Source organism: Ochotona princeps, chromosome 1 (genome assembly GCF_030435755.1).
Source record: "Ochotona princeps isolate mOchPri1 chromosome 1, mOchPri1.hap1, whole genome shotgun sequence".
Classification (NCBI taxonomy): Eukaryota; Metazoa; Chordata; class Mammalia; order Lagomorpha; family Ochotonidae; genus Ochotona; species Ochotona princeps.
In genome coordinates this window covers 56,759,974-56,786,875 of record NC_080832.1, presented here as the reverse complement: position 1 = coordinate 56,786,875, position 26,902 = coordinate 56,759,974, and the positions used below count along the sequence as shown (strand labels likewise).

Sequence of the window (26,902 nt, the reverse complement as noted above, 5' to 3'; positions counted from 1 at the left end):
AGCATCTTTGTGACAAGATCATCAGGTCGTTTCCTTAAGAAAAGGGAAGCCTGGCCATGGGAACACACACACACACACACACACACACACACACACGCAGAAGGTGTGATGGCTGATGAAGATGCCATTGACAAGTCAAGGAATCCCTGAGGCTGCCAGAAGCTTAAAGGAGTACAGACTAGGGTGTCTCCCACAGCTCTGTGAGAATCAACCCCCACTATACACTCACCTCACTCTCTGAGCCTCCAGGATTGCGAGACAACGATTGTCTGTTATTTCATTCTCCTGGTTCTCAGCATTTCATATGGCAGCCTTAGAAAACATATATATTATTCACTGCTATGCCATGCTGGTGCCTCGTCTTATTCCTTGCTTCTTTCACGTTTTTGTAGGAGAATAAAGAAACCAGAGTATAGTTTTCCCACAATGTAACACTCGATAGTTGTGATTAACAAGGAAAAAGAGAACATTTTGGATTTGCTTTGATATAGGACAAAAGAGATCCACTTATATATATAAAAGTTTATATATTCTAAATGTCTTCCTAATTATTTGCTTCAAATACAATCAGGATGCAATCCATGCACTGATTAAAAATGTTTCTTTCACACTACTATTTGCTAGGTACTACTTTAAGTATTGGAGATATAAGACTAAGCTAGAGCCTACTTTCTTTGGGGATAATTATTACTAGGTATCATTTTAAGACTAACATAAGTCACCACGACAGTCCCAAGCAGAAAAAGTGACTTCTAGATGAAACTTTGAAATGGATTCCATACAATGGATTCATTTGTCTTTCATTTTGCCTTGTTGACTTTTCATACACTTCTAAGCATACTAAGACATTCCTTACAAAAGAATAACCCATCGAAACTCATCACTTCCTTCCAAGTTCATGAAATAACCCATTAAGTACCAAATGGGGGGAGGGGGCGGGTGTTGTGGCGCAGCTTATCATTGTGATGCCAGCATCCCACACTGGAGAACCCGTTCAAGCCTCCCAGCTCTCTGCTAATGTGCCTGATAAAGCAGCAGCCTTGTGCTCAGCCAGCAACGTGTGAGACCTGAGTGCAGTCTCAGGCTCCTGGCTTAAGCTTGGTCTGGAACCTGCTGTTGGCAGCCATTTGGAAAGTAAACAGACTGAAGACCTCTCTGTAACTGCCTTTCAAACAAATACATTTATATATATGAAGTAATAAATACATGAAGTATTACGTCTCCTTTTTCGGTGACAGCAACACAATGCAGTAATAATTAGTTGAAATCATAAAGACAGATGACTTTTTGATTGCACATCATACCAATTCTGGGAGTTAGGTTTTAATCTCCTTTGTTTACAATTCTCAGGAATATACAACACTCCTAGTTCTATTGAAACGTTCTCTTTTTTAAAAAGATTTATTTGAAAGACAGAATGACAGAGCTCTTCCCCCTAGTAGTTCACTACCCACATGGCCACGACAGTCTCAATTACAGAGTAGACACAAACCAGGGTTCCTGTTGGGGCTCCACATGGTGGGCAGGGGCCCAAGTCTCTGTGCCATCAGCTGCTGCCATGCTAGGCACTTTAGGAAGAACAGTGGGAAGCCTGAACTGGAAATGCTAATGTGTCACCAGTGGCATCTCAACCTTTGTGCCTCCCAGTGTCAGCTTCTAGACAGAAAGCCCTAGAGCACCACAGAAGTTCATAAATAATTACTATGATGCTTTTAAGTAAAAGCATATCACATTTCCGATGTTTTAATTTCTAGTACTCAATGCTCTTCCTCTATATTAAGACTCCAAATGCAAAGTACATAACATTGTAACAAATCAATTGGAATTGATAACAAGAGTTGCAACTAAGCATCATATCAAAAACCTCTCTCTAGCACTCAGAATAATGTTCTTCATGTACTTGCCAAGGAAAAGACAACTTTCAAGTAAGTGGTATCTTTCACTGATCCAATGCATCGCAGGGCAGCCATCTAGGGAATTTGCTGACGGTAGCCCAGCTAGAAAATTCTTAGATGGCATCACAATGTGAACTTGCTTCTGATCAATTTGTATTTATTTCACCCAACCCAGAATCACTTTCTTCTAAACTATGGTTATTCCTAGTAGAGGAACTATTTTCCTAATTTCACACCAGAAAATTCCACACGAGAGTGTGGTGATTCCAGTAATGTGTGAAGAACCCTCTCAGTCCAGCTAACTGGCCTGAGTGGCTTTTAAAGCTATTGTTCCTGCACGCCATACTTTCCATTCTTGGACATCTCTCTCTCTCTCTTTTAGTTTGCTGAGTTGCTTTAATTGGGTACAATATTTCAGATCACAAGGCTATCTTTGATGGCTGTGGCTGGTCAGATAAAGGATGACTAGAACTGCTGAGTTCTGATAGCAGAGTAAGAAACAATGCTGGTAAAGGATCAGTTAGAAACTAGAAAACACTCAAGCTTGGGTAAGACTGCCAACTACCAATGCTGAATCTGTGTGCTTTTCGCAGCAGACCTTTCGCCTCTCTGTGTCTATGTGGGAAGTCTATATGCAATCTGAGATAAATTCATGGCTTAGGAAAGGAATATCTGGTAGCCCATTTTCCTCACTTCTGACTCTGCACACTCAGCAATGACTAGCTTGAATTAATTACCTCATGATAGCTCCAGTAAAGACATCACCGGCGTCAGGAAGGATTGTAGTACCCATTTTACAGTTTCACTGCACTAGCAGGCCAGGCTGGGGAGCAGGGAGCTGCGGCAGCTCTGCCCCCCGCCAGTCGCGTCCCCCACGAGCAGCCAGCTCAGACACTGCTCAGGGTCCCCAGGCTGCCCGCGCGGACCCTCAAGGGCCTGGCTTCCTCACAGCCTTGCAGCAGAGCAGCCAGCGGAGGCGGCGGTGCGCGGCCACAGCCCGCGTTGCCGGGAGCCCGCGTCCCCGGCAGCCCCGGGGGAAAGCCCTGCGGCGGCGGCGGCGCGCGCCCACTCGGCCCAGGAATGAATGGAAGGTTCAATCTCGCGCGCTCGGCGCCGGCAGCCAATGACGCGGCCGGGCAGGGCGGCGGGCAGGTGTGTGCGTGCCGCCGCCTGACGCAGGGCTCCAGTCGGACCCTCGCCCCGGCCCGCGCCCCCCCACTCCCCGCGCCCGCCACCCTCCGGGCTGCGGCGACCGAGCGCTGGCGACGGTGGATTCGGCGCCGGGCAGCTGCGCGCCGCGCGTCCTCTGCTCGCCTCCTCACAAAGTGCCGACCCTCCCCGCCCCGCCGCGCGCATCTCCCCCACTCCACCCTCCCCGGGTCTCCGCGCTTCCCTCAGGAAGTGACAGACATCAGGCCCCTTCCTCCGCTCCGTCCTCCCGGACTGAAGGCCCTTCCCATCCCCGTCCCCGCTCACACCCGGGCCGGCGACGCGACCATGAGGCCCCGGAGGTAAGCAGCCCGGAGCCGCAAGCGGGCGCGCGCGAACGAGCGAGCGAGCGTGGCCGGGTGTGCGCGCGGGTGCCAGCCCGGCCGGCGGTGCCAAGGGCTGGCACGTGAGCAACGTCGAGGGGCGCTCGGCGAGCGTCGGGGAGGGGCGAGCGGCGGGCCCGGTGTCGGGGGAGAGACAGGTCTCGCCGCACGCTGCCGTTCGGAGGAGCCCGAGCGCCGCGTCCTGCCTGGGTCGGGCCCGGATCGATGGCCCCCGGGGACGCGGGCGGTCGTTGTACTTCCGGGTTTACACCTTTCTCGGGGCGCTCGGCGGTCCCCGGGGCTCGTCGGGCTGGCGGCGGGAGGAGGACGGGGCGCCCGGAGGGGCCGCCAGGGGGCGTCCGCACCTGCCCTTCGCACTCCGCCGACCGGGCTGCTTTGTACCGGGCAGGCGTCGGGGGTCCTTGTGGGCTCTCCGTGGCGGTGGTGTAAAAAGAAAATTAAGGACTGGCGGGGGGGGGGGGGCGGGGGGGAGAACGGAGATCAACGCCCCTGGCTTTCGGGCAGTTTTTGAGAAGGAAAGGCCAAGGAAGAAACACAGTGGCAAAGACGGTTTTGTAGATCATCTACTGGAACACAGGATGCGGGTGCCTTACAAGGATGTGTACTCCAAAAAAAAAAAACTTGTACTAAAAATAAAAAACCCTGCACGTTAATAAAGATTGAGTGTTTTCGAATAGCGTCTTACAGTATGTATGTAGTGTCTTCATTGCGGAAATTTCTTATATGTAAGTAGTAGTAAGTCGGCCATTTTGAATTCTTTGCTGTAAGACCAAAGGGAATCTTAGGTGCCTGTGTTGCCGAGTTCTCGCCAGTTCGGTTCGGTGCATTGCTTTTCATTCATAGGTTTTAAGGCAACCGAGAAATATCATTCTTCATAGATGATTGCCAAGATTGTTACCGCGGGGGAGGGGGGAGAAGTTACACCCGGCGTTTATGCTAGCTTTTATTTCTTAGAGATGTGGGGAGAGTGAAGGTTGTGAAGCAACTAATATCAGCATGCATTTAAAATTTTTACATTGCTGGAAAAGTATGACTTAACGTGATTTTTAAACTTGGATCAGGAAAATCTTCGTTTCATTTTGGGGGTGCAAATTATTAATGTTAGGTGCAATGCAAAATCGCTTTTTACAAAGGCAAAATTTTAAGTCTTACGAGTTCTAAAATGTCATTTTATTTAGCTTTAGGACACTTTAAAAATTGAAAGTGAATTCTTGCAAATAAATGAGTTTGTGTGATTTTAAAATAAGAGTTATGCAGTTTCTGCCTTTTACTGTTGTGGATTTGCAGAGGAGGTGGACTACAAATTAACAAAATAACATGTAATAAGCAGCCATTTAGCTGAACAGTTAAAGCCTTGTCCATTTGGGGGCTGGTCTTGCTTCTCAAATTATTTATTTTTGCATGTATGAAGTACAGAGCAACCGAGTGTGCCTGATTTCTTACAGAGCTGGCTTTCTGTGAGTGTTTAGTGGGGAGGGCGCACGTTTAATGAGTTATTAGACGTCTCCTTTTTACAAGTAGGATCAGCTAAGCATTGTTTGCTTTTAATGTCATAGAAGAATTTAAGGAATGCAATATGTTGGTTATTAGAGCTGTTTTATGGGTGTTTCTCAACTGATCTAGAACAAGATAATTTAATGATTATCTTCTCATTGTTTTGAGATTATAGAGCGTCTTGAAAGTGTAGTGCCAAACTTCTTTCACAGAAAGAATCTGTTGTGCAATTAATCAGGATGTAAATGCTGACTGAGTTGTGAGGGGACTGAGAGGGAAGGAGGGTCAGTGAGACTGCTTTGTAAAGGAAGCGGATGAAGATTGAAAATGGTAGTGTTCACAGTTGTGTCTTCAGAATGACATTTTAAAGGGTGTTACACACGTATGTTCCGAAAAGCCGCTAGAATTTTAGTAAATATATTGCATTTAAGTGCTTTTTGTTTTTTCTCTCCCTTGTTTATGCTGAAGAGAAGATTAAACAGATCTTACCTGCCTAGAAGTTTAATAATGCTCTGTGTCTGATCATGTCCTTGCTGTTTTGAATTTGTAACACACTGCTGTCATAATTTATACTTGATAATGAAAAGAAAAATAAGTCATTATATAAAACAAGTCTCTAATTGGGGTGCTTTGTAAAGTGTATAAGCAACCTGGGGTCAGCAAATGATCTTACCACGTTCATCCTCAGCAGGTAGTTGAGTTGATAAAAAGTGCGGATGTAGAGATGAATCATCTATAAGTAATTAAGACTATTGATTATGAGAGGGAGTACGGTTTTGTCATCTAAAACGTTTTCTTATTAGATAGCTTTCGTAGAATTTTGTTTTCCTTTAAAATTCACAAAAGTTTTTTTATGTTTGAATGCTTTAGAATCGATGCCTGATTTTCTTAGCTTTTAAAAAAGGGATTATATTTTCTTTGCAAATAAGTGCTGTTTTGTATGAATCACAGAGTAATGAAGTATTGCCAATTTGGCAAAAGGAACAATAAAAATTCTTTATAGTAGGCACTTGAAACTGATTTGTGCAACCATATCTAGGGATTTACAGAAATATTTTGGCTTGAGAAATTTCCCCAGAACCTACATGCGTGTAGCATTGTCAGATTGCTTCAGATATAATGAGGCTGTGTGAAGTCGCTGACCATAGTGCTGAATCAAGACAGCCATGTTGCTCACTGCTAAATCTGACTGAAAACTACACAGAAATTGTGTCGGGGATTAAGTTGCTTCAAAACTGTGAGAAGTTTATTCTATGTATTAAATTTTTTTCTGTCTGCCAGAAATGGAAGGAAATTTCATGTAGAAATGGTGAAGGAATTTTTTTCACCTGAAATACAGTAATTAACTGTGGAACATTGGTTTTGGATAATATCAGTTAAGCATAGGATCCATGCTAGAGGTTTTCTCTTTTAGAAAGCTGCCCTCTGGCAGATGATGGCAGGGTTTTAGAACCAATTTAAGCAACTAATGAGCTCACTAAAAACTGCCAGTTTTAATTGATGTTGCTATAAGGTTGCAGCTTTTATTCAGGTTTATATTTTGAAACTGAAACATCAAAATATATAACTGTCATGTTTAAATTGGAACTCTCTCATTAAATAAATTGCACCTAGAAATCATAGAGGTGATTTTTTTTAAACAAACAGAAGAACACGGATTTTAAAATTATAATGGTCTTGACATAGCATTTTTGGGAAACTCTCTATTGTTTGAACTGGGATGAACTACAGCCTTTTATTGCTTGCTGTGTTACCATGCTGGACGTTGTGTGAGCAGTTACCTGAAAGGAATGCCATACTGCATGTAATATTTCATTAAAAAATCACTATTTTAAGCATAGAACTCTGACATTTTACTAAAAATAGAATAGGTTTATATGCAGCATCATCTCAAATTAAGGGTCAAAGGTGACAAGCCAGGACAAAGGGCATGGAGCTCATTTTTAAGCAATCGGTTTCTAGTTTTTCATGGCTGAACAAAAGCGTAATTATATAGAAAAAAGCACTTAGTGTTCAATGACCAGTTCTGATGGTAGAAAAACATATTTTAAATTTTCTAGATATTTTCAAATCAGTATTTCTCTTAGAAATTTACTTAAGCACTGAAATGCTACTGTTAAAATATTTTTTAAACAATCCGTTTGTGAGATATTTGTTCATCCTCTACAGAAATTTGTTAGGCAGAATATACTGTACAACTTAAAAATTGAGGTTTGTAGATTTAAAATGTTTTGAAATGTCAGTTATGTTTTACCTTTTTGACACCTAATTTCTGCAAACTAAAATGTTATTTTGTTTAGTATTAATGGCATTTAATATACCGTTAAGTGATTTAAAGATGTACAGTTTCTAAAACATATCTTTATTACATGAAAACATTCATTGCAATCTTATTTAACACATTTAAGTTAGCACTGCATATACATATGGGTTCTAGTGTGACGTTTCATGTGTACTTAACACATTTAAGTTAGCACTGTATATACATATGGGTTCTAGTGTGACGTTTCAATACATGTGTATAATGTGTACTGATCAATGCAGGATTGTCAACACTTTTCCCTCTTTGACATTACTTTGTGATCGGAGACTTGCATATTGGAAGTAGTTCAAATGCACTGAAAGTTTTAATTACTGATGACATTATAAATTTACAATGTGAATGTTGTATGTTAAAATTTTAAATATGTTCAAAATCCATGTTAATTATTTTATTAAGCAAAGGTGTTCATCTATAGGGGAATCATTTTTATTATCTTCAAGTGGTGATAAGCCTTCAAAATATATGTGATTAACTTTTTTAAAGATAGAGAGTTCAAGTTTTTTTGATTCACTTAAAATGCTATTGTTCCTTTTATTTTTCTTCTATTTAGTATGCCCAATGCAATGACTGAGCTATGAGCTTTTTCTAAGAAAAGTGTTGTTTCAGAAAAACAGTTGGAAAATGCAAACCTTTGCATTAGCAAAATCAACTTCAACTAAGTTATTTACATTTAAGCTAAAGAATTGTTTTATCACTTGATATTTGTGCCATGATCATTGCCTTTAAACAATCTTGACAAAATGACATTTGACTAAAATTACTAGTCTTTGAAGATTTTTATTTTCTAGAATAAATTCTTCTTATACTGTTTCAAAGAGAATGATACAGGTGCCCATATCTAATGTGAAATCAATAAAATTTCAATTCGTAAAATGGTTGAGAAAGTTTACTTCACCAGTTACAGATATTTCCCTCTATGATTATGTTTCACATAATATGCTGCAAAATTAAACCATTTTCTGTATATATATATATATATATATATATAAAGAATGGATAAGAAAAAAAAGAATGGATAAGGAATAATGCAACTTAGAAATGATTTTCTTTAAGTGCTATGAAGTTTTTCATCAGAAAAACTTTCAAATATTCTCTGAATTTGAAGTTTCCTGTTTCAAAACTCCAATAACCTAAGATTTCATTACAAAAATTTTTTCATTTTAAGGAATTTATTTTACATTTCTATGCTCTGTATGATTGAGGATACAACATTCATAACATTTTCAGTCATATCCAAGATTACATTTTTTAAGTTAAATTGTAAAAATCATTTATCCTGCCTTTGGTTTAAATAGCATTTGGATATAGTCTACTGACTAATTCTAAAAAATAATTACAATAAAAGGTTTTAACTCACATTAAACATTTTTAGAGGGCAGTATAACAAAATGTTTTAATAAAGCACCCACATTCTCTTCAGTTTTTACTTCCTCATCTAATAGTTAATTCTATATATGTATATATTGCTGTTTAAGTGATAGTCAATTCAAAATTGACTTTAGGTTTTACACAGGTGTTTGCATAGTATGTTTGGAATGATTTTAAGTAGTGCATCTTAAAAGTTTTCCTTTAACTATTTTTTTAAGAAAGAAAAATCACATTGTTACCTACAATTTCTTTCCTATGAATGCAGTTGTTTCGATGAGAAATAAGATGTATTGTAAATTAGTTTATGTTTTAAATCATCACATGAATATTTAGTAAATCATAATGTACCTTATAGTTACATTATTTTTTAGAAAATAATGATAATAAAGTTGTTGGATGTTGAAAAGATTGTTATGAGATTAATGAAATTTTTTCTGTTATGCTGAATATTTTTGATTGTTAAATCACTTTTTACTGACTTGAAGTAGCCTTGGCATTTTGTATTAGAACTAAAAGCTAACAAGATGTAATTTGAAATAAAGTTCTGTATAATATGTTATATAGTAGTATCGCATTTTTATTTATTCAATTCTCTGGGCTTAATAGCTTCTCACTTCATGAATGAATTGTAACTTAGAATTCTTAGAACCGTTTATTTTCTTTACATTAGTTACAACTGTAGTTTAACAATTGACAATGAAATACTTTAGACTGACATTTCATATTTAAAGGGAGGAAATATGAAATCTAAGACTATAATAGATGACTATAAACTAGTTATTTCTGGGGCATTCATGGGAGATCTAAAAGAAGCTCCTGGTTCCTGGCTTCAGATCAGCTCAGCTCCTACCATTGCGGCCACCTGGGGAATGAACCAGCAGATGGAAGATCTTTATCTCTGCCTCTCCTTCTCACTGCACATCTGCTTTTCCAATAAAAATAAATAAATCTTAAACAAAATTAGAAGTATGCCTAATCTTATTGAAATTCTGTGAAAACCTGCGTCCTATATTTATTTCATTAAAATTGAAGGAAATTTCAAAATTTGGGGAGAATTGTGCAACCCTGCCATCCCATCAACCTGGGAGTCCAAGGTAAATGAAAATTTTATACAATTTCAAGATTTTTTATTGAAGAATTTCAAATCACTTTTTAAAGTTTCATTAAGGACTGAACCAAGATTTGAAAATGTGAAGAATGCCTAGTTTTGACATTTTATGATAATTTGTGGCCCATTTATTTCATTAAAACTGTAGGGAAATTAATGTTAGGTGTTTCTGTGGTATTAAATTCACATATTTAAGTAAATTTGAAATTATACATATGCTTGTAATAGTCAAATATTAATGGCTTTCACATCTTATTTTTCATAAGGTGTTTAAGTTTTGTCTGTAAATTCATTTTTTTCTCATAAAGTCACCCTGGATAGAGTTGAGCAAGCTACTGAAATTCATTGTCATTGATTCGTTCAGAAATATCCTTAGAGCTCCAAAGAATACCAGTGTTCTAATAATGAACTGCAACACACACACACACACACACACACACACATACATACACACTGCTGTGGCTATGTACCGTCCAGTCAAGTTCGGAGAGAGCACCTTCATGGGCAGTTACAGCAAATTATAACATTTTACTCAGTGTGAAACAAAGAGGGCTAATGGAGATTGAAACATGAGCAATTATTCTAGCAAAGGGGCAGAAATGTATTCCTGGATTCCACAGTTTTAATCAGATTTTTGTTTTCTAATAAAAGTTAATGAAATACATTATGTTAAAATATTCTGCTAAAATTCTAATATTAAAAATACCCATGTATAAAATATAAATATCTGATTTGTAAGTATTGATGCACTTAAACTTATTTTAATTCTTTTTTGATTTAAAAAATAGTCACCTTGGGTAAGTTTATGAACACAATAGCAAATACTTTGTAGAACATTCATCTGTCTTGCCTGCTGTGATTTTAGTAATTTTAGGTGGGTAGATAATAGTATTAATTTTTAAAAAAGATTTATTTATTTTTATTACAAAGTCAGATATACAGAGAGGAGGAAAGACAGAGAGGAAGATCTTCCGTCCAATGATTCACTCCCCAAGTGAGCCGCAACGGCCAGTGCTGCGCCGATTCGAAGCCAGGAACCAAGAACCTCCTCCAGGTCTCCCACACAGGTGCAGGGTCCCAAGGCTTTGGGCCATCCTCGACTGCTTTCCCAGGCAACAAGCAGGGAGCTGGATGGGAAGTGGAGCTGCCGGGATTAGAACCGGCGCCCATATGGGATCCCGGGGCGCATTCAAGGCGAGGACTTTAGCTGAAGGCCACTGCCGGGCCCAATCGTAATATTAATTTTAAGTTTAATTCTGTTTCATTTACCAACCATTAAAAGTTTGTTTTGCTTACCAACTCTTGTTTTTGAAAAAAAATTTTAAATCAGTGTGTATTTTCAATGAAATATGAGTTGTCTGTGCAATAATTCTATTTTAAACAGATGCTAACATTAAAATTATTAATAACTGAGCATTACTTGTGTTTAGATACTGAAAAATCTATCTCTTCTGTTCACACTGAATGATGAATGATCAACTAAAACCCCTCAAATTTACTCTTGAATTAAAAAAGCTTAATGTAATAATAATTTATTGTTACTTGATTTTGACTTTGTTTAATCTGTCATTTATAACAATACAAATTGTGAAAATTTGTTTTTATAAATTTCAGTATTTACACACTTTAAAAATTTGATAAATTTTTATGAGAATATAAGTAAATTGGATTAAACATAGGCTATAGGGTATTAGAATAGAAAGGCATTAGCCAACATTTTACCAAAATATTTATGCATATTAATGACATAAACACTACATATAAACATGCAAAACAAAATGTGATACAAGTTCAGCGTAAAGGAAAGCTGTTATTCAATATTTTTTTTAAGGAAAGATTTATTTATTTTGATTTGAAAGGCAGATTTTACAGAGACAAAGGCCAGAGTTGAGCTGATCCAAAACTGGGGACCGCAGGAGCTTCACTGGGGTCTCCTACATGGGAAGCAGGATCCAAATACTTGGGCCATCCTCAGCGTTTCCAGGGATGTAAGCAGAGAGCTGGATCAGAAGTGGAGCAGCTGGGCATGGCACCGTAGCCTAGCAGCTAAACTGCCTGCGTTGCAAGTGCCAGTTCTAATGCAGGTGCCCCTGCTTCCCATCCGGCTCCCTGCTTGTAGCCAGGGCATGCAGAGAAGGACAGCCCAAAGCCTTGGGACCCAGCACCTGTGTGGGAGACCCGGAAGATAGGCCATCGTAGCCACTTGGGGAGTGAATAAGCAGATAGAAGATCTTCCTCTCTATATCTGAATTTCCAATAAAAATAAATGTTAAAAAAAAACTTAAAAGAGGTGGAGTGCCTATGAATTTTGTTAACATTTGTCATTATTCTTGTGTCTTGGTTGTAAACACAGGATAACTGAAGGATTTAATGTATAGAGGGTCATATACTTTTTATTCATTTTCTTTCTATTCTTTTCAAATATTTGGGATTGTCTTCCTGTAAGAATCTTGGGTCAATATTCAGTAGAACTCTGCAGTTGCAGAATCCTCCATTTCTTTTTGAGAGCAAAATCAAATTGCAATTTACAGAACTTTATTTTCATAGAAGCTGTGGATGTGTGTGTATCTATGTATCTCTCCCTATTTATGTATGCATTATATTTACATGGTGTAAAAGTTAAAACCTTACTAACACTAACCCGAATGATAATTTGGTCGTTATCAAAGGATGGTCTTCCAGCTGTTGGTCCTAAGTGGTCTCTTTCTTGCAGTTTTTATTGTGTTGTGCCTGTCAGTGGAAGTATTAGAAGCAGCAATACTTTACCAGTTTTAAAGTGAAAATTGTTTTTACTCTTAAAAATATGGACTAATGTGCACTAGATATCTTAAAATATACTTACTGGTTACTATAATTGCTTCTTTAAAATATTTAAATAAGCAGAAAGACTGTGTTGCTGGCATAGCACCATAATTCACATAAAGAGTATGTGAAGAAAGAAGAGTCAAGAAACAATATGGAAGGCTAGGTAGATTATTATTATGAGGGGAGGAAAAATACTGGAATCATTGTATTACAGTGTAAAAATAAAAAAAATTTTAAAAACTTTAAGTTGCCTCTTTCATGAAATTGGCATCTCTTGGCTGCATCTTACCAGTTTTGTTTTAAATGCTTTTTGAACCCAAAATCTAATACAAGTCAAAAGCAAGTTTATGTCAAATGGTTATCTGATTTTGCTAGGTAAGTCTTATACTGTAAAAATAAGTTTACGGGTCAGTTCACAGAGAAAACAAACTTGGATTTTTATTGCTTTCTAATGAGCCACTAAGCTGAAGGAGAGGCAATTAAATAGGCAAATAATGTCTTACTGACTTGAGCTTTCTGATTTTAGGTTCTTCAGAAGATGATGAGGTCATTCAACCAGGTTTCATCAGCCCCAGGTTAGTCTGTTTTTGATCAATATTTCACTTAAACCAAGTTTTAATTCTTCTTTTCTGTTTTACAATTTTGCAGACATAGGGCTTACTTAAATTATATTTTCCATGCTTTTCACTGTGGCAAGATGGTTCCTAATGTACTTCATGCAGATCACTGCATCTGTAAAGCTAAATTCCACCAGGATTCCGTGGATAGCATATACTAATTGATTCTTTTCCTCTCTGACTTTAACAGTATTGGACTTTGTAATTCCAGTCTCTATAACCCCAGGAAGATTGGTATTTAAATACTTACGGAGATGAAATGGAAAGTATTGATGGCTTGTTCATTTTTGTAATTCCAGTCATAAAATAGATATTAATAAATGTGGGCTCAGTTAAATTAAAAATAGAAGTTTGATGCTACTTTTAAATAATTCACTGTAGCATAAATACCACAATATTTTGGACAGTTTTGAGTGAATTTCCCTAATCCAGCAATTTCCATTTATGTTGCTTTTCATGAACATGTATTAGAATTTGTTCTCCATCATCATTCTGCAAAACTGAGTGCGTCATTTGACCTCTTCCACATTTTAATCCTGGATTTTGAATATATTTTCTTGTTAATGGAATTAACTTGTTAAATGTTTTTGAGTAGTAATGTTATCTGATAATGTTCTTCTCTCTGCTGTTGTATTATATTTGATGTCTTGGCTTAGGTAATGACAACCACTACTGTGGAAACACCCCTAAGAGCTGTGATATGGCAATGTTTATGCACAGGTAAAATGATGTCATTCTGCTGTTAAAATTACCAGATATAGAATTGTGGCTAGCAGGACAGAAATAAGGATTAAAAAGAGTAATAAGAAAGCCATATGAGTTTTACATATTAACATGCGACATTTCCCTGCATTTTTGAAATGCATCCATTGAGATGGGTATGAAGATTCTCAAGTCACTACAATATTCTAGTGTGTCAGCCACTTTCCCCTGATCCTAGATTCAGGTTTTTCTCTGCGGGCAAACTGGGTACAGTTCAGAAATCTCTTTCTTTTCTACTGAGAAATAATGTTAACACCAATGTGTTAAGTGACTGCAATCAAGTTTCATGTCTGTGTTTCCTTGTGATTAAAAAGAAGGTTGGAGGGGAAAGGTATCACTTTCAACAAAAAGATTTGTTGTGGAGATCACATTTTAAACGGAAAGTCTTAACATGAACAGATCCAATCTCATAGATGAAGAAACTGTTACGAGGGTTGGTAATTGGCACCAGAAGGGTGGCCCCAGTTTCTAGCTGCAGGCTTATTCTCCACCAGTTGGCTTCCATGGAGGCTTCTTTGCAAGCTGAAGATCTCATTTGTGTCATCCTTGTGTCTGCCACTCTTTTTCTTCCCAGTTCTGGTGCACCTATCTTCTCCCCTAAACCCCAAAGTGTAAATATTGAAACAAATACGTGATAGTCCCCACTCTTATCTCAGTTGATGATTTCTTTTGAAGCTATTACACTTTAAAGAACAAGCTTTTATTTATCACTTTTGAGGATGCAGAAAAAGTTGTATGTTTACATTACCTAGTGCTTTTTCCACAAACACAACACTTACTGCAAAAAGATCTTTAAATTATGGAACATAATGTTTCCGAGTGGTCAAATAAAACAGGAGGCTTTCTTTTGTTGTATTCTGGGCAAAGTAAAGCTTATTACTAAATGATTTTTCTAAGATAATTTTCTTATTAAAACAATTTAATGAAGTATTTGTTGAACAGAGTTTGGAGAATATTTGAGAATAATCATAAAGTTTCAGCTTTTCCTTTTCATCGGGAGAGAAGTATATTAATAGAATTCATTTTGATATTTCAGGTTTTCTTTCTTAAGATAATTTATATAAGTGGGGCCCATTTTCTGAATTACTTTTGTTGGTCTCAATATTTGCTAAAATATAACTACCTAAGACATTAGAAAGCACAATTTTTTTTAATATGTAGGCAGTTTTAAAGGGAAACTTAAAATTTACTTTAAGTAACTCCTATTTCCGCAGTCTTACTCAAAATTATCTCTGGAGAAATGTGTCAAGAAGGTGTTTTTAAGGAAAAGATTAAGAAACTTTGCAGCTGCTTGTAATTTATAATTAAGTCAGAGCATTGTTGTCTCTAGATGAAATTAGATGAGAACGGAATTTTGTGTTTTAGCAGCAAAGAACAAAGCGTCCCCATATTCTGAGGTGTCCTACCCCAAGACCTACGCTTGGTTGGGGGCTTCTTTCGTGGGGCCCCACGTAGCGAGAAGTTCGGAAGGCAGCGAGCCGGGAATCGGCTGCGTGCGGTGGGGCCATTGCCCGCCGCTTTGCCCGACGTGCGCGCGGAGACTTCTGCGCGGGAAAGATAGCGCTGCGGGGACCGGGGAGGGGGTTCCCGAAAATCGCCCGGATCGCGCGGGCACACCCACCCAGCCCCACGGCCCCCCGACTCTCAGGCTCTCGGCAGTGTTTCCGTGCCCTGCCGATAGGAAGGCGCTGGGGTCCGTTTGCAGATGGCTGCATTTTGGGCAGGGCTTGCTGGGGGCAGAGGTGGTCATACTCCTGATTCTCCTCTTCCCGTGACCACACTTACCTTACATTGAGGAGGTTGTTGCGTACGTATCTGGTAATAATACACACGGAATGAAGTGCCTAGTCTTTTTTTTTTCTTTTTTTCTTTTTTTGGCCAGGCTAGTGAAGACAGGGATCTCTTTTGTTTGTTCTTGGGGACAAGATGACAGATGTAAAAGTGCCCTTAATTAGCTTGAAATTGCCGGTCTCCTTAGGAAGGGTTGGTTCGACCTCCTCTGAGAAGGTGGTGATGCGAAGAATGAAGGGGAAGGTGACTGTAGAGAGGTGAGATGAAGTTGCACGGAGGAGAGGCAGGGAAGGCAGTCTAGCCTGTCGGGGATCCCGTCTGCCCCGGGGCGCGCACTGCGTGAGTTCGCAGGCGTTGCAGCTCCGTCGCGGTCCATGGCCCCTCCTCCCAGGTTTTAGAAGAACTGAAGCATTGTTTCTGCTTTAATAGAATTTACTCATAGCTTGTAGCTCAAAACAGCGGCGGTGGGCTCCTGGCATTGCAGCGTTATGGGTGTGGGGGGAGGCTGAGAAAGTGGGTACCTGTTTTCTAAGTGGGAGAAACCCAAGATTGTGATAACCATCCGCACAAGATAGGTTGTTTCCTTGATCTCGGCGCAGTCCGCCTGCCCCCAGTGCACTCAAGTGGCTTTGTAGCTACTTGAACCCATTTTAAAGACATTTTGAAAGAATCATGATAAATCAAGCTGTAAAACATTTGGCTTTCACAGGTACAAAACATGCGTTTTCAGTCAAACACAGATCTTTCTGGCACTAAAAACAAGTAGGAAATGAGAAAAAAATTAAAACCAGAAGACTTCAGGAAGGTGACAAATTGGAAACCATTGTAGGAGACTCCTAGGACCATGTTATGTGGAAGAAGCGCTGTGTGAGCTGTAAGAGCTTATGGTCAGTTTATAAAAGGATCTTAGGCTCAAACGATTTGGGGACAGGGCAGAAACATGAATGTGTTTAGAAGTGCCGCATCCATGAATTAGGAGGGGAAATTTCCTTGTCTCCCCCCACTCTCCTTACCCCTCCGCTCTAACCTCCTGTCTCACCCCTCCCTCCCCCCCCAGGTATGTAAATGCATTTGCCTTAAATTCTTTGTGAATGAATTTTAGAGGAATTCTCAGGGTTCCCAGTTGGAAAAAGCCTTCTACACAACTTGAAAGGCTGATGTCCCTCTCAGGAAATGAATGACTCGATAACCTCTGACCCTAGAGACCAGTTCAGTGAACCCTACCTTAATTCCACTAATACTGGAGGCCTCCATTAAGGCAAGACTGGATTTCCACTGTGGCTCAGTTAGGATTTTTTCACACTCTTCCTTTGCTTGTTGATGGGTTTGAATTTCTCAAAGTTAGTGATGATTCAGCAGCCACCCTGTTTCTGACTTTACAGTGCGTAAACTGTCTTAATTAAAAACCAAACATTAAAGATAAAATGGTGCCTGCCCTAAGTGTTTAACAAAGCCACGCCTTTCTGGCTTATTTTTAGAATTATGTAAATAATAGTGCTTTGCTTCAATTTATATGAATTTTTCTATTGCTTTTCTGATTGATACCAGTTATTCATTTTAAAGATAATTCTTTATGAAAACAATTTCTTTTGAATTTGATTGCCTTTTTCGTGTTATATGCATTGTTTAAGCTGTAATGCTCTTTTAAAATTACTTCCTTAGAAGTTGATGAAATCAGTATATCAGTAATAATCACTTTTCAAATAAAGTCACACCTATGAAGTTTTTTAGCAGAATTTTTTTTCAGAACTTTTGTTGCATTTTCACAATCATCTGAAATTTTAGTTTTTCTTTCCTCTCCACCTCTCTGGTCCCAGAGATATTCTTTGAAAAATTAGGTGGATGAAAAAACTTGCCCCTTTCCCCGAGAAACAACAAAAGGAACATGTTAAAAAAAAAAAAAACTTTCCACATTGATCAGTTTTGATAGGTCCCTTTTGTCACAAACAGCTGAAAATAACCTCTCCTTAAGGCTCCGTTTCTTTCAGATCTGAGCCAATTAGTTAAAACTTCGTTTTAGTCGTTGCCTATGAGGAGGAGGTGCAAATAGGTGTGTGTGTGGTGGTTTCACTGCCTTTTCCGTTGGAATCGCTACTTTTGAGTTTGTGTGATGCAGGGTTGGAGGGCGAGCTGATTCGCGGGGATGGGGAGGGGGTTGCGGCTCGGTGGGGGAGGGTCCGCCTGGCAGCCTTGCCTAGGGGAAGTGGTATTTGTACAGTTAGTTTTTTCCGTAAACTGCTTGTTTAAGAAAATGGGGGGTGGGGTGGGGTGGGGAAAGACGACTGGTACCTTTTTTTGTTTGTTTCAAAACGGGACTATTTCATACTTTAAAAAGAAATAAAGCGTTTTCAGTTGCCAGTATACCATTGACTGTAGTATTTGATAAGGGTGGTGACGTTGTCAGTATCCAGTTAGCAATCAATACTTTCCTGAACACATTTCAAAGGGTAAACATCTGAAACCCGGGTGGGGGCCGTCGGGGAAGGGATGGTGGTCGGAGCCTAATCCGTTATTACCCTGTCGTCCATCCGATTCTCCCACTGGCGGCTAGTGGACTTTGAAGGAGGGTTCAGCGCCTGGTACCCGAATTTCCCTTCGCCCCTGGCCCCCTGGGTGGCTCGCAGTCGGAGCCCGGGCGCACCTCCTCACCTCCCGGCCTGCCGCCCTTCCCCCCGCCCCCGACTCTTGGGGAACAATCGCTACTGATTGAGGTTCACTCTATGGAAGGCTGGAAAACCGGGTTGTTATTTAGGAAGTCATTAATCACATCTCCTCCCCCGGAAAGAGATGGCGGGTAAACCTGTGAAGCACAATCCCCTTCCCAGCTCTCCCCCCACCAAAGTCCCGAAAGGATAAACCTGAACCCAGTTTGACTATGTGAAGGTGAGAGCGGGTTTTCTCCACCACTACCCCCTCCCCTCGCGCAGCATTTTTCTTTTAAATTAAAAACAAACAAAAACCACCCCAGTGCATTCAGGTAATCCTGTGCTCTCCCCCCCGGGGGTGAGGTGTGTGTGTCACCCTTATCTAAAGTTTCACTAGGATGGAATTAGGTTTCTTGTTATCTTTTCCAAATCCTGCGTATTCCTTCAAGAATGGAAGGAAATGGGAAATGAGAGTGCCCGGCAGGTTTACGCCAGCGGAGCCCCTGTGTTGCGGGGGCAAGAACCGCAGGACGCGTGGCCGAGGGGAGCCGGCCCCCTCCCCCACGAGCCGGCGCGGGGCGGGGAGCGGGCGCGCGTGCACCCGGCGCCGGCGGCGGCTCCCAAGGACCCTTTATTGTGTTTATGTAGAAGCACGAAATCGGCATTCTGATTTATCGTAAGGAAGCGTCCCGAATGGTTTCTTTTTTTTTTTCCCCTCAGATAACAAGTTAGGTTTTTTTTGTGTGTGTGTTCATTCATAAATTATTTTTGATGTCAGCACAGATGAAATGGCGATTGGTTATCTCTTCCTCTTGCCAGCCCCTTAAGGATCCGAGGTGAAATTAGTAGCAAGAAAGCATGTAATTGACAAAGTCACGTGTGCTCAGGGGGCCTGAAACTGGAGAGAGAAGAGGGGGAAAAAAATCAAAAGAAGGAAAGCACATTAGACCATGCGAGCTAAATTTGTGATCGCAGAAAATCAAGATGTTAGATTGATGCAGAAGATCACTCCGTTCCAAAGGGAAAGTTTTCATCTCACGAGTTTGGAGCTGAGGGCCCGTGGGGCAACATGGCCGAAGGTTAATTTTCTTTTCTATTGTTTTACTGTGATTTTCTTTCTCCTTTCCTTTCCCCTCTGCCCCCTCTCCCACCCTTCGTTGCCAGTCCCCCCCTTCCTCTTTTACCCCAATACCGGGCACTACCTCCCTACCCCCCATCGCGCACTGGGGCTTTCTTGCAAACCTATTGTTACAGATCTCCAAAAATGTTTTGTACCGCCCACCCTGATTCACAACTTGAAAAGCTTTTAGGGGGCTATTGTTTGAATGTGTGAGTGTGATTAAGCGCAGTTTCAGTTGGTGAGCCCCAGAAAACTTTTATACACCTGCCCCCTCCCCCATTCCACCCCAACTTTAATTGAAAGTTATGGGGGGGAGGGGAATGCACATTGCAAATAACCCTGGCTTCTCGGCTGCCGCATGTGCATTAACTGGTAGTTCTAACCATCTTCAGGAGTTCTCCTTCCTCCTCGTGCCCGCCGGAGGGGCTAGTTTCGCTGCAAATCAGTCTTTGTAGATGGGATCAGTGTTAAATCAACAATATGCAAGTAAAGTATCCGAATGCTGTAACTGTAGTGTCTGGCTGAAAAGCAGAGTTAAATGAAAAAGTACACGTATGTACAGAAACGTGGAAGTTGGTGTGATCGATAGAACGGTGTGGCTTCCCCCTCCCCCGCTTCCCTTTTAATACTTTTCATTTGAAATATTTTCTGCAAAAGATGAGCAATCAAACCATTTTTTAGTGTGGTTTTTTTTCTGTCTTTTCTCCCCTTCCCTATGACTTCCCCCTCCCCCTCCACCCCCAGCATTGATTCCCTCTTTTTTTCAGTGGTCATTGTAAGGGAATATACACTAACTGACTTTTTTTTTTGTCCTATTCCCTCCCAGGCGGGGCCAGCAGCAAAGGTGGAGGAGAGCCAGGGAAGCTGCCGGAGAAAGCAGAGGAGGAATCCCAGGTTTTGCACGGAACTGGCCACTGTAAGTGGTTCAATGTGCGCATGGGATTTGGATTCATCTCCATGATAAACCGAGAGGGAAGACCCTTGGATATTCCAGTCGATGTGTTTGTACACCAAGTAAGGCAAACTTTTTTCCTCTTTTCCCCTTATCTTTTTCCATGTTAGGTTGACCAGTAGTCATGTCAATAGATGGGAGTAATGTGTCGTTATGTATACTGAGAGATGGCCAGTTTGTAGGGTCTGTGTAAAGCCCTCGGTTTCTTTACCCAAACGGAAGATGGAAGTCTTTGAAACTTCATCACTTGACTTTTTCGGGTTAAATTTCGTTAGTGTTAACTGCTTCCCCCCCACCCCCAATTCCTCAGAGAAATTGCTTTGCTGCAGCTTCCGGTGTTATCGGTTACAATACACTGTCGCCCATGGCGCGTGAATGGGTGGAAAAATGAATGAAGTCACTTCACAGGGATCGCTCTAGGGTTCAAAAAAGAAAAAAAGACTCAACAGAAAAGGCAAAGCAATTTCTTGCTGTAACAACTGGCGTATGTTCCCTTTAGATACTAACAGTCACGGTAGCTTCTCCAGTCACCATCATTGCCAGCTCTGTGGTCATTTGTAGATTCAGATCAAAATAATTTGAATAATTTGATTCTATGAATAGAGCACTTGTTGGTCTGTGATGGATTTAAAGAAATACCCCAGAGGATGTTTGGTAACCACACATTTTAGAAATAGGTTCCATAAGGGCATTGGTCCAAGGGTACTGTCTCTTTAAGAGGCTGAATTGGAGAAAAAAAAAAAAACTTGTGGTCAAGGGCGGCCCTGTCCCTTGTGTTCAAAATTTGCTTGTCTGCTACTCTGGATAAATTTCCACCATTGCTTATATTGGATCGTAGTTTGTTGTCATTGTTTAATTAGCAAACAGTGTCACTGCTTCCTAATTTCGAAATTCTGCACCCAACATAGTAAATTAATAACCTCTTCCCCCTTTCATTCCTTCCTATTGCTTACTCTCTTTATAGTTAAAAGATTTTTAGAGTTTGCAAACCTAATTGTTTCATCAGCAGCAGCTAAGGAAAAGTATATTCTCTGTGGTGAATTCCAAGTTAGAAATAAAGAAGCTTAGGACTCCAGAGGTTTGTTTTGGTTCGACGTCTAAGTTAAAAAGAATTGAATGAATGGCTTTAATAATACAGGCTGACTGACAGAGATAAATGCCTGAAACACTTAGTATCTGTGCGTGAAAATTGTGTTTTATTTGATTTTGTGTTACGTATTCCTGGTAATATTTAAGCCCCCCTCCTAGTCCTGCTAAGTAATATCATCTTCAAATTAAGTATCTAAACAACCGGAACATATGAAACCATTCTGTTTTCATCTGTTGTTCTGCTGTGCCTGGTAGCTTCCCGACCTTGGCTGTGCTGTGTGTTTTCCTTTTCTAAAGGCCTGGCCATCATTATTGGCTGTTTATATGTGGAAGGATCAGCATAATCTGTGAATTGATACAGGGTTTAAATACATAAATGTGAGTCCACTTACAGGCTACTGGGATTGTATGCTCCCTATTTTGCATTGTAAAATGATGCTATGTTTTCTGAGATTTTTTTTTTCTCCTTAGACTGAATCAGGAAAATTATTCACAAATCCATTTTCTCTCCAGCTCTTGCTTTTCCCCTTTGAACCTTCTTTAGGTTGTTAAATTGTTCTTTACGACCTCATAAATATGTTTTATAGATGAATGAAGAAAATAGCACTTTTCTACTTGGTCTGATCACACCTTGTTATAATTTATTTTTTTATGTTTACCTTTAAAGTCTTCTAATACTTGGATATTTTATTAATCAGTGTTAATATTTAGAACCATAAGACATTAAATGTAAGCTGTTTAACCGCTACATGTTGCTGAATATATCCTCTGAATTCACAAGCACATTGTTCTTGACTTTTTTATGTAAAGTCAACAGTTTCTAGGTTACATTGCTGTTTAATATTTTACTTTCCTTGATGTGTTACACACCACATACATAAGAAAAGGGGTTTTGAAATGATGCCTAGTGAAAGGGGCTTTGGTTTGTATTGAGATTTGTATAAATTCCTTACAGATTGTATGAATAAATTTGAAGAAGACAGGAATCCTAATAATTTAGTCAGGGAAATGCAGATCATAGTAAGCTTGTGGTAAATAATGTATAGAGATACCATGTGGACATACTTTGCAGAATTAGTTTGAAATTCAGGTTCATTTTATAAATGTTCGAAGAATACTATTCCAGCTGCCATTTTTTTACTGAATATACTTTTTTTTAAACATAGCAGGTTGTATGTATAAATTAGATCTTTTTATTATGGCTTTATATTATTTTTTCATGAAAGATATATGTAACAGATAATTGAGAATTTTAGATGATCAACTGGACCAGTATAAATCTTAAATGTTTTAGATATTACATCTTTTTATTTTTGAGTGTTAAAATTAAACATCTTTAGATTTTTAAAATATTCTGAAACATTTTGAGTACTGTAGAATTGGAAAATAGGAAATTAATTCTAAGTTCTTCAAAATAATACTGAAAAATTCATGCCAAAACATTCAGATCTTATTTCTTCTTAAAAATATTGACTGCTAAGAATAGACAATTTGGTTTTTGTGAAACAGAGAATGTAGTTACATAACTGTATTTGAAATTAGCATTACTAAAATCAGACTTTCTGTGATATTAACAAACCCTCCATTTTAAACATGTGCCTAGGTGCTGTAGTTTCCCTATTTTTAGAGGTAGTGAATCTCCTGTTTGAGGATGGAGTGTGGCCATTGCTGGTTTAAAATGATCCTCATTGAGTTTTCCGAAGTTAATCTGTATTATACATGATCATATATTTTATGATTAGGAGGAAAAACGTGTAGTTTGATTCTAATTAATTATAAAATATTGAATTCAATAATGGATAATTTTACGTTAGCAAAAACATGAATATCACATTTGTGGATTTTGTTAAATTTCTCTGTTTTTGAAGTACTCCTTGAAATATTTAACTGTACTCTGAAAGTATTGATGGTGACTTCGTTTGTAAAATAGATTAGATTTTCAGGAATATTCTTACTTAAGAAGCTAGTGCAAAACAAAGAAATTTGTCTCAGTTGAAGTAAGAGTGTAAATAGTTAATACATATATGTAAATTTAGTTTCCTATTAAGTTGATTTCACTAATTATTAATACTTCTATGTGTTTTCTAAAGTTAGTAATTATAAAAAACTGTAACCCTGATTATGTTTTTTAAAAATGTATTTAAACTGCCTAGAAAAAGTCACGGGAAGTTTTATAAGTAGTGTGTATAGGAACCACCTGATAGTACTTTTTAGGAAATGGATGGTAAACTAGATACTAGCTCATTTTTGGGCAAGGACAACAACCTGTTGAGGTTTCTTATCATGTACATTTTCTGATATGTAGTTTTCTATGCCACAAGTCCTTAGCATGATTTTACCTAAGAAGAGTAAATGATTGAATTTTACTTTGTGGCAGTACAGAATCCTTTTCCCACTACCCTCAGATTATTAGCATAATAAGTTCACATATTGGATTTATATCTATAGAATTCTCTGCCATCACAATGATGTGTTTCATTTATTTAATAATTTTGAAAGATTAAAAATGGCCACAGTTAAACTATTAGTCAAATAGGCTTAAGTACTTACTAAAAATTTGGTTTTAAAAATCTTCATTTCTGTTTGAATGCTAGTATTTTCTTTTTAGACTCTTATTTGAGCTTTGGTTTTTTATCATTTTATTTAGAAAATATCCCAAGGAGTAATGGAAAACAAATAAGTATTGTCATTGAGGTAAATTTAAAGTGTCATTAACACTGTGAAATGAAAACTTTGGATTAGTTAAAAATACAAAAATGTTAAGGAGCATATCAGTTCAGCTACATGACTGAGCATGTCTGTAGTTTTCAGTATGAAGTCTATAATTTATGAAAACAATTTCTCTATGTTCATATTTAAGGAATTATAATACTTCATTGCATATTAATTAGCGATATTTACTTGTATCATGGTTTAGCATGATCCCAATTTTCATAGTGGCATATGTGTGATTATTATCACCAGCGATATTTAAAATGCCAGTTGAAAATTAAAGAATAAGCATTAACTGTTGGCAACTCAGCTGTATCATGAGTTATATATTTTAATATTTTTAAAATAGTTTCTAATTTAATGTACTTTTAAGATATTTTGTACAGGTGACTAATCCAAAAGCATCCCAAACCAAATGTTCTAAAGCTGTTTAATCATAAAATCACATTTATATAAGGGATTTTAGTCAAATGTTATGACTTTATTGTAGCCCTAAAGATATAGATATTGGTTACTTCCCTTATGGAAGACATCTTCCAAACTCAACTCTCTTTTTTAGTTATAAAGAGATGTTCTCAGTCAGTTTCAACTATAAATTAGGTACACATCTAAGACATAATTATTGCTGTATTTAAATATTTTCTCTTATTTTTAAGACTTTAGGTTTTTTTAGAACAGTTTTAGTTTCATAGCAACTTTAAGAGTAAAAGCCCAGAATTCCCATATAGTCCTTTCGCCTGCACCTTGGTAGCCCTCCCCAGCTGTCACCACCCCTTACTAGGGTAGTACATTTGTTAAAATTATTGAACTTACATTTTGCTTATAATCACCCAAAGTCCATACATTTTTATATTAGGGTTAGCTCCTGATGGTTTGCACCTTATGTGTATATGTGTACATGTATATCTATTTGAGAAGTACCAAGTGAGGGAGCTTGAATATGGGGTAGGCGAGAGGACACACAGAGAGATAGCTCCTATCTGCTAGTCACCTGCCACAGTGGAACCTGGGCTGGGCCAAGGCCAGAAGAGTGCAGTCCTCTAACATGGGTGGGAACCGTCACTTTGACCTCTCAGGAAGGGCATCTGCAGGAAGCTGGAGACATAACCTGAAGCTGAGACTCAAACCCAGGTATTCTAGTGTGGCTCCAGGATGCGTTAACTGGCATCTTACCTTCTAGAACAAATGCCTGCACATCTTTATTTTAATTCTTCTTTGAAACAGACATTTATATGAAGTGAAGGCAACAAATAATTATGGTAAAAATAAAATATATATGTCAAACCACTTAGCACTTATTCAGTATAACACTTTTAATTTGTCTTTGTAACTGTCCAGAGTTCTTGGGCTTAATGAGAGTTAAAAATATGCTACCTAAACCTAAAAATATGATAGGTCAAAACTGAGAACTTTATTGTAATTTTTGTTGCTTTTGTGCAGTAGTGAAACTTTTTGTTAGGATTTGCTTTAATTCTTCCTGTTCAAATATTACATAAATGTTACAGATAGTTTTCTATATCTTAGCAAATCTTTCAGTATTCTAACCTTAAAGTTGTTATTTTATTTCTAAATGAAATATAACCTAAACAAAGTAAAGATACGTCTAACAAACCAGAAAGTAATCCTACATGTGATATCCTGCGGACCTGAGTTGCGGCTAAAGAGGAAGTAAATATTTTGTCGTTATCAGTTATTCCTACTTCACACCTTGAGATAAATTGTCTTCAATTTTTTAAAAGATTTATTTCTTTTTATTGGAAAGTCAGATATACAGAGAAGGTGAGAGACAGAGGGGAAGATCTTCCCTCCGCTGGTTCACTCCCCAAGCAGTTGCAACGGCCAGAGCTGAGCCAATCTGAAGCCAGGAGCCAGGAGCTTCTTTCGGGTCTCCCACGTGGGTGCAGGGTCCCAAGGCTTTGGGCCATCCTCGAATGCTTGCCCAGGCCACAAACAGGCAGCTGTATGGGAAGTGGGGCCGCCGGGATTAGAACCATCACCCATAAGGGATCCTGGCACTTGCAAGGCAAAGACTAGCCGCTAGGCTACCAAGCCGGGTCCAGATTCTCAGTTTTAAGTGACAGGAAATTTACTTATGGCACTATACCCTATATAATCTTTAATTTACATAAGTAAGAGAACGTAGTGTGACTTAAAATTCCTTTGTAAAAATAATTTGATTATAGCACCTTCCAGTCTCACAAAAGTTAGTAATATGTCTGAGTTAAGTACACTGCAGATTAATGGGTGTTATTTGAAAATGATGCTAAAGTGAGTAATCAGTCTATTCAGGAGGTGTTTTATTGCACTTCGATACATCAGGGATTCATCTTACCTAACAAGTTGAAGACCGTATGATGATTGTTTACCTGCAGTGTCTTAATGTTTGACAGTTTGGCACTGCCTTCTAAAATAATATTTACTAATAATTGGTACATGTATATAGTCAACTGTAATATTGCATAATGATAACTAAATTTTAGGTTGTTGTCAAGAATAGAGAGACTGGCATATGGACTGTCCAGCAAAGTATGTGTTGAGTAAGCTAAAACATACACTGATTAGACTTTGTTGGAATGAAAGTGTTGTTATTTTCCATGATGCATAGTCACAGGGGAGAAGTAAATTGGTTTCTTCTTTTTATGAAATTCTTTATAATTGGACAAAATGT

The 26,902-nt window shown here is 38.8% G+C and overlaps 1 protein-coding gene across 1 annotated transcript in view; it reads left to right on the top strand.

The window, feature by feature from the left end:
* Positions 1 to 3,201: 3,201 nt before the first annotated feature.
* The window catches only part of LIN28B (lin-28 homolog B), a 125,606-nt gene continuing 101,905 nt past the window's right edge, over positions 3,202 to 26,902 (top strand). Inside the window, exons 1-3 of the mRNA XM_058660385.1 lie at positions 3,202 to 3,406; positions 13,073 to 13,121; positions 20,308 to 20,495. Coding sequence (XP_058516368.1) covers positions 13,085 to 13,121; positions 20,308 to 20,495 — 225 coding nt within the window. The 5' untranslated portion in view covers positions 3,202 to 3,406; positions 13,073 to 13,084. The remainder of the gene's footprint in view (positions 3,407 to 13,072; positions 13,122 to 20,307; positions 20,496 to 26,902) is intronic.